At 42.2% G+C, this 8,379-nt stretch overlaps 1 protein-coding gene across 2 annotated transcripts in view; it reads right to left on the bottom strand.

The window, feature by feature from the left end:
* Nucleotides 1-4,339: 4,339 nt before the first annotated feature.
* aox6 (aldehyde oxidase 6) overlaps nt 4,340-8,379 on the bottom strand; it is a 42,826-nt gene continuing 38,786 nt past the window's right edge. For both annotated transcript variants that reach the window (XM_063211720.1, XM_063211721.1), the window contains 2 exons: nt 6,475-6,642; nt 4,340-6,197 (listed from right to left, as the gene is read on the bottom strand). In XM_063211720.1, coding sequence (XP_063067790.1) covers nt 6,144-6,197; nt 6,475-6,642 — 222 coding nt within the window. In that variant the 3' untranslated portion in view covers nt 4,340-6,143. The remainder of the gene's footprint in view (nt 6,198-6,474; nt 6,643-8,379) is intronic.

Raw genomic sequence — 8,379 nt, 5'->3', positions numbered from 1 at the left:
TAGGATGACGTCATTTGCGTGGTGCCCGTGGCAGGCCTGTCTCAAAATCTACACCGTAATGAAAAAATGCTGTTCAAATAAACTCTCTGTGAGACTGTTTTTTCATCCCGGAATGCCAGCAGTTGATACAAATCTGAATACGGTATGTAAAGCGATGTTTCAATTGAAAAGTATTTCTCACGACACTTGTTCGGTCCGCCGCTGTCAATGTGGGGTTTTCTGACAGCGGACCGTGGAAGTGATACCGAGAGCCATTGTTCACTTACCAAAGAGTTGCATAAGCGTCGGCTGATTAATTAAACTTTTAATCTTACCTGGAGCTCCTTTAACACTTCCTCCTATAATGATGTAATAATCATCATTTTGCGTCATCGTAGGAGGAAGTGTAAGAGAGGTGGATTTCTGTTAAAACTACAAGCCTTTTTCCCACCCTTTCAGCCCCGCCCATAGGGGGCTGGACCTAATGCGCTAATAGACCTATCACAGATCAGTGTGCCAGTGCTTTTGAAATCACTAGGTGCGATCGATTTACTGCAACGCCTGTATCCGCCTTTAGACAGCAATGCATTCTGGCTCAAAAACTTGCATGACGGTTAGATTTCCTGTCAAACTTCGAAATTTCGGTGATGTTGCGTCGACAAGGTGACATGTCACATGGTGTCAAACTATCGCGGTATGAATGCGACTGCAGTCAGATCTTGCAACCTCTGCAGTTGCTTATCCCCTTCAACGCTCGCCTGCAGACTGCCTCCGAGGTCACGCGCCCATGAAGTGGTTGGTCAACAACTCACACACGTGTGTATATGGGTCTTGTCTCACACCTCTACACAAGTTTGCGCAGGTCCCCACTTCAGTTCCTCCTCACTGCCTGTCCCCCCACTCCTCACACGTGGTGTGTTAGTAGAGCAAACCGGTGCGAGCTCATCGTCTCGTTCATATTTGTGGCCGACTTTAAATGCGCTGTATTTAATAACACCCACATCGTGACAACATGTTCTCGCTCACGTGCTTCGTCAATGTTGGTCGACATCAACAAAGTCGTACGGGGCTACTGGCATTGAGGCTCCAGTAAGTCACGGGCAGAACTGCCTGGGTGTGGCTTGTGGAACTTGAGCATTGCAATGCATTACGGGGATTGTTGTCACAAATCCACAAGCACTAAAAGTGATTTTCTGACTTTTCTCGGCCAAGAAGGCACCAAATTAGAAATTTATGCTACTATTCTACTACATATACAACCCTCTTTCAATACATATTCATGTCTCCACCGGTGGAATGCCCCTTTAAGATGTCTTCATGGGCGGGCACCACCTGCATCTTGTGGACTTGCTTTGCCCTCCATCCTCAGCACGATATGTGTCAGGTCTTGCGATCAAAATCTACTGTTATAGGCTACCGCACTCGGGTGACCTTGAATTTGAAGCTGTTGCCCCTAGATTGTGGAATGCTTCGTCTATCAATCTTAGATTTCCACCCTCTGTGGAACAGTTTAGAAGCCAACGCAAAAACATTCTTTTTCGGACAAGCATTTGGCTAAAATTCTTATTTGTTATACATTTATATCTGTCCTTATAGGCCCATTATTTATTTATTCTTTAACAATTTTTTTCTTTCTCTCTCTTTCCCCTTGATTCCTATTACAATCAGGAAGGAACAGAAAGCCCTGGACACCACACCATAGGACATGCCATAAGGAGTCAATTCAAAATTCCTACTTTCATAGATGTCTTCATGGGCTGGCACCATCTGCATCTAGTGGACTTGCTTTGCCCCCAACCCTCAGCACGCTGCCTTAGGTCGAACGATCAAAATTATACTGTCTACTATAATATACACTAGATATAAATACAAGGTCACCCCATACTGTAGGTTCGAGAGGGTGACCTTGTATTTGAAGCTATTGCCCTTTGTGGAATGCTTTGGCAATCAATCATAGATTTGTACCATCTGTGGAACAATTTCCAACCAACTCGAAAACGTTTTTGTTTTAGACAGGGTTTAGCTAAACTTCCCATTTATTATACATTTATTTTGTTGTCATCAGGCAGGGACATGTAAGGCCCTGGACACCACACCGTAGAACACGCCGTGCCCCTGTCAGTACATGGTGATCAGCATGGTGATGTGATACCTCCAGCCATGACCCTCACTGCCCGGGACCAGCCGCAGAACCGTCTCCAGGGCCTGGCTGGCGGGACAGGTGATATATATATAGTGGCCTCAGGTCATCTTGCCCACTGCACAGTGTACAGAAAGCAACGGGACGGCAGTGTTAACCTGCACGCACATGAGCGTACTGGCTTCACCCTGCAAGTGATCGAGAACTTTTTATGAGCATGGCGAACAGTGCTAGTTACAATGTTATACCAATGGGCCTGATGTTGACATGCCAACTTAACCCGTTAAAACACGGTGTCATAAATGTGTTGTTGCCAGAATGGCAATGACCGAGTTGTAATGCAATAGGCTACTAAAGGCCATGTGTTATGTAATAGTAGTATAGTAATATGATTATTAACCTTTCAATGACTATTACAGCGTGCCTCTGATGGTACACATTTATTATGGGGCTCCGTCATCAAAGTGTGTATATAAACGGGGAGCCAATCAATTGCCACCAATCTGCAGCAGTTGTAAGTCATATTGCCTGAGATGGGCCTTCCAACGGTGCGTGCACCTTGTCAGGATGGCTTGCTTGATGGAGCTGCTGCAGATGTCGCCACGGGTCTATTGTTGTGAAAGGCTTACCTGTACCCAATGCAACGTTTTATATGTTACTCCCAACTCTGTCAGTATTAGGCCAGATCCGTATCAGCTGAAATGTAATAATCACAGACATATTAGGTTATCATATGTACACAACAATAGTCTTTTCAGTGGTACACGATGATGCATGACCACTGATGATGATGATGATGATGAAATGGAAAATATGTAATTTAAATTACATAATTAAACCTGTTTTTTTCTGTGGTAAGCTTCACAGATGTATCAAACTTACTCTATGCACATTTTGGAAATAATTTGTGTTTATTGTTCAAAACGTTACTTCTCAAAAGGAGTGTATTTCTTAAAGGGGTATGCCACTATTTTGGGGCTTAATACAGTTAAAATCGTTGGCTGGAGTTTATAAAGGTGGCAAAGTGTCTTATTTTTCAAGTAAGCCGTTGTCTTGCTTTAAGACAAGTTATAGCATGCTACACAGATCCATTGACTTTCACTAGCTTAGCGACATATTCCCTCTTTTAACTTGTCTTAAAGCAAGACAACGGCTTACATGAAAAATAAGACACGTTACCACCTTTATAAACCCCCCCCAACGATTTTAACTGTATTAAGCCCCAAAATAGTGGCATACCCCTTTAATGCTGAGCACTGCGCCATACACGGTTTCCGCAAGTTGATAGCCATGCCTTTGGAGTCATTACAATTATTACTCAATTTTATGGTTGTGAATGCTTTGTAGAAACTGGCAGCTCTTGGAATCAAACAACCGCGCACACAACCGACTGGTGGAACTGATTAGAGATTTATGGTGCAAGATGTGACTGGCTGGCACACATTCTCTTGAGAGAACATCTGGTTTCTAAGTCCACATCAAAAAGGAGAGAGAAACAAGTCCGGCAGGCGTACAAAGATGTGTCTGTATATGCATGGCCACCCTGTGGACACAGGAGGGAATGACAATTTAGAGAATACGTTTCAAACCGACAGATGGACGGACGGACATACCCTTTTATAGAGACGCTAGGACGCATCTAAAAAGGGAAAAACTCCTCTCACCCCTGTCTCTCACAGGGGTAGGCCTATACCCCACTCACTGAACTTGCTTCTTTAATTTAAAGGGACAGTTTGGTCAATTTCAACATGCAGTTGTATTGCTCACGCTACCCTTGACTTGTCAGTACCTGGTGATGCCACATTTTTCGGCTCAGCCCTTTCCGAGATATGAGCAATTCTAATGGGGGCAGCGTTTGTTTACATTTTTAAAAAATGAAACATAGGCCAACTCCAAATATTTTCCCAAAAGGTACTGCTGTTTGCTAGTTGTCTGCTGATGTTTTATAACCTTTTGGATGTTTTTGGGAATAAATAAAAATGTTTTTTTGAAATTTAAACAAAGAGCTGCCCCCATTACAATGACCAGGATCTCGGAAACGGCTGAAGAAGAAGAAGAAAAAAATCTCAGGCACTGACAAGTCCAGGGTAGTGTGAGCATTACGACTGCATGTTGAAATTGACCAAACTGTCCCTTTAATCTTGCAACCATTTTCAGACTGTACCCTTCATAGAGAGCACAAATGCAGCACCTTGGACTCGCAAAGCGTAAAGGGAAGTTTGTGGGAAACTTTCTACACAGAAGTGTACAGAAGTGGCATTTTAGAAAGGAAGAAGGCTCTTCAATACAACATTTGAACATGAAGCAGTTTTTATTGGTCCATTCATTCATATTCTGTGTGTTTTGTTGAATTATTAGTTTATGTATTTGAATATTAACCACATTTTATAAGTAAGGATTTTGGCAGGTACAATGCATGTGGTATTTTACATCGCAAAACTGATGAACATGAATACTCTTTTAGCATCGGCAGCAGTCTACATTCAGACAACTTGTACTGTAGTTGTTTTAAGAGAGCTGGCAGCAAGATAATGAAACAACAGGCTACACTGCATAGTATACAGAGTTTCTAAAAAAAGAACTACGACTGGATTTCAATCTCAGAGTCAGTCACATTTCTCACTGAACGAAACTGATAAAATCGCCAATAAAGATTTTATTTCTTCACATTTTTGCAGAATGTAAGTTGAGGTCTTGAAGAACTTACTAAATGCCTCAGACAACAGTGTTGGTTTGTCTAAATTAAAGAACACATTTTTTATTCTTTGGAGGCATTTAAAGGCCACAAGTTCTTCAGACATTACCTTATTCCCATCTGTAAGCTATCATTGTAAAGCTTAGAACGATTAACATACAGTTTGTATACATACATGTAAATGTACAGTACACACATTACAGGTATACTCAATTTAAGTATGAAACGTAAGGAAACAAACTGATCAAGAATGTGCATAGTGCAGCATGCTAGCCCTGATTTATACACATTCAGAATACCTAAGCAAAATGAAATGATTTACAACAATCCTCGTTGCATCACATGCCCCTCTAGCAAGTAATTTCACACTTGAACCATAGGTGGGGTTGCCTTAAGCAGTGCTTTAAGTGGCAAAAAAAGTGCCGCTGCTCACCTAATTAACATTGAAATGCAGTATTGTAGTACAGCATAAAAAGGCTTGGAACTAGAGGCTAAACTTGAGAAGTGCAGGTACTATGTATTGGTGCATAATGGCTCACTTAACTCATTAAGGCACAACATTATAAATTTGCTTCTACCAAAATGGCAATGTCCAGGCCGTAGTGCATTATTTAACGATTTGTGTTATGTCATAGTAGTGTACTGTAGTACTATGTTACTTAACTTTTCAATGACTACTGTATTACAGCGTTCTACTGGTGGAACGGCGTGCATTATGGGGCTACAGCACTGGTCTTATTGCCTGGCTATCACCAGACCTAATAACAAGTGAGATAAGGTCTGGAGACTGGCCTGCTGTAAATCCCGTAAGGGGTGTGTGGTTTACGATTGACAACGGCTGTTTATTGGGTGTGGCGAATGTGTGTCCTTTGGCATGTAGCCATAGACAATCGTGTCAGTTGTATCTATTCAAACAAACTGCAGTCATCGCCTTTCCATGCCTCCCTACTCTGAGAGACAGGGACCATCAAAAAGTTTTGAGTCTGAGGAAGGCGCAGGTGCACCAAAACGTCAGTCACTTTGTGCACCAAAATAAAACATCTTTTAAAAAGTTGCTGAGTGCTCCAGTCATCCCTGGGTGTAGTCGCTGTGAAGTAGCCCAGTTTGTCTTAACCCTATATTACAGTAACCTTTCAATTGCCTATATTTTGATAGAAAAATAATACAGATTTACATAATGCCATCTAACTTCAATTAATTAACATTAATTTGACGGCTAGTTCTGAACAAAAGCGTGAAAGAACTTGCACACAGCGGTGGCTGCAAAAGTAAGTGTGTGATTTTCTCGACGTCAAACTGTGTAATCACATATAATTGCCACGTTGCGACTTAAGGAGTGTCAATGGCCCATGGCTGGAAGGTGCCTGGATTGTTCATTGGAACCTGAGAAAGAAAGAAAGAAAGAAAGAAAGAAAGAAAGAAAGAAAGAAAGAAAGAAAGAAAGAAAGAAAACATACAGTACATTGCATTTGATTTCCACAGCCAATTGTAGACTACAAGTATAAAACTAAGTTACATGTTGTATACTGTACACCATTACAAATTCCTTTTTTAAAAACTTTGTTTGTGTATGTCTGCACGTGTGTGTGTGTGTGTGTGTGTGTGTGTGTGTGTGTGTGTGCGTGTGTGTGTGTGCGTGTGTGTGTGCGTGTGTGTGTACCATCTGTGTGAGGTGCGAGGCGCAGGCCAGGCAGGTCTTCTCTGCGGTGGCGGGGCTGTGGAAGGTGAAGGGGCCACTAAGGCCGGCGTCACCACGCGCTGCTACCACGGCATCCTTCAGGGCAAAGAACACGGAACAACCCAGGAACACAGCCGGCTCACCAATACCCTATGGCAACAACATAGTACAGTAAAGAACACGGAACATACAATAAAGAACACGGAACAACCCAGGAACACAGCCGGCTCACCAATACCCTATGGCAACAACATACATTAAAGAACACGGAATATACAATAAAGCAGTGTTTCTCAATGGATGGGTCGCGACCCAAAACTGGGTCATGGGTGGGTTGCGGAGCCATGGTGTAAAAAAAAAAAAAAAAATCGTAATTCACTGATTCGCTAAAAAAAATAAAAAATAATAACTTTTCCTGCAACAATTTACCACCTTTATTTTAACTCATTGGCTGCCTTCGACGTCGCTATGACGTCATTTCGAATAGTGACGCCCCCTGCCTTCGACGTCGTTCGCCGATAATTGCGTTTTTTTACAGCCAGGCCTCGAGGACGGTCTGACCTATCTTCTGTATAAATTTCAAGCCTCTAGGCATTTTCTAACTGTTCCTGTAGGTGGCAGAAGTGTCCTTAGGAACAGTCAAGGAAGGGCTTTAGTTCAATACAAGAGGACATGTCAAGACAAAAACACCCCTTTTTTATTATTATAATATAATCTCAAAAGTAGCATAGCAAAATCATTTTTGAAAGTAAAGCACCTGTGACAGTAGTCTACTTTCTTGCCCTCTGATTATAACACAGGTAGGCTACTGATTTTAGTGTCAGAGCCTGACCAAAAAAACCCTTCCTCTCATGACCAAAATACAACCCCCTGTTGCTATCTAGCTAGAAGGCATTGTACCTAGCTTTCCAAAAATACACCATGAGATGATCTGTGTGGCAACCTTTCATTTTGGATAATGTGATCAGTCTACACAACATCAGGATGATGCTTACAAAATATCATCTAACAGGAGAATGCACGGGACTAGTGGTGATGTGTCACCTCAGTTGGGAAATGTTTGGCTATAAAGTTTGCTACGCTAGCTAGCTAGCACGAAATCGCTAACAACTTACAACTAAGCCTAAATAAAGGATCCTTGGTAAGTCAACTATTTTTACTCATTGTACAGTTATATTTATGGATCTGTATAGTATGATCAGCTTACTGTATCATCAAACAAGACAGGGGGTGTTGCAGATTCTTGGAACAGAGTAGACTTTGTGTCTGGTCAGATGCTTTCAGCTCACATGAGAAAGCATTGCACTTAGCCTCAGACCAGCTAGCCTTCACCACTCCAATCGGCTTGTGAAATGTTGGATATGTGATCAGTACTTCATCAAAAGAAAATTCATTGAACAATATATGACAAGATCACTATAGCAGAACCATGATGACAGTACTCATCAATCTGCAAATTGTCCGCTCTGCCAAAGAAGCTGCAGTAAGCTACGCTAAGCGGAGCTGCCTGCCTACCTCTCCCACAAGACACAACACGGTACTATGAGGAAATAAACCAGCTGTGATTCTTTCTCCAACGAGGGGAGAGAGAGAGCACAATCAGAGGGAGAGGGAGAGGGAGGGAGTTCCCGGAGTTAGGGGCACCTGCTGTCATGATCCATTCTGCGCGCCAGCAACTAAACCAAAACACCCTTTTGTTTTTGAGTCCACCCCCGTTATATTTCAGTATATTAGGTTGAAAAGGTCATACAAACGATCTTTTGTTCAGGCTACAGATGACAGAAGACTCTGTAATAGCATCTGATAGGTTTGGAGTTGTTAGGACGATGCCATTATGGGCAAAAACGTTTGCAGTTATAGTTCTACTTCAAATGGCGTTTTCTCAGC

The sequence above is a fragment of the Engraulis encrasicolus genome, chromosome 12 (assembly GCF_034702125.1).
Source record: "Engraulis encrasicolus isolate BLACKSEA-1 chromosome 12, IST_EnEncr_1.0, whole genome shotgun sequence".
Lineage (NCBI taxonomy): Eukaryota > Metazoa > Chordata > Actinopteri > Clupeiformes > Engraulidae > Engraulis > Engraulis encrasicolus.
The sequence above is the reverse complement of the archived record's forward strand: the minus strand, read 5'-3'. Positions and strand labels throughout refer to the sequence as shown.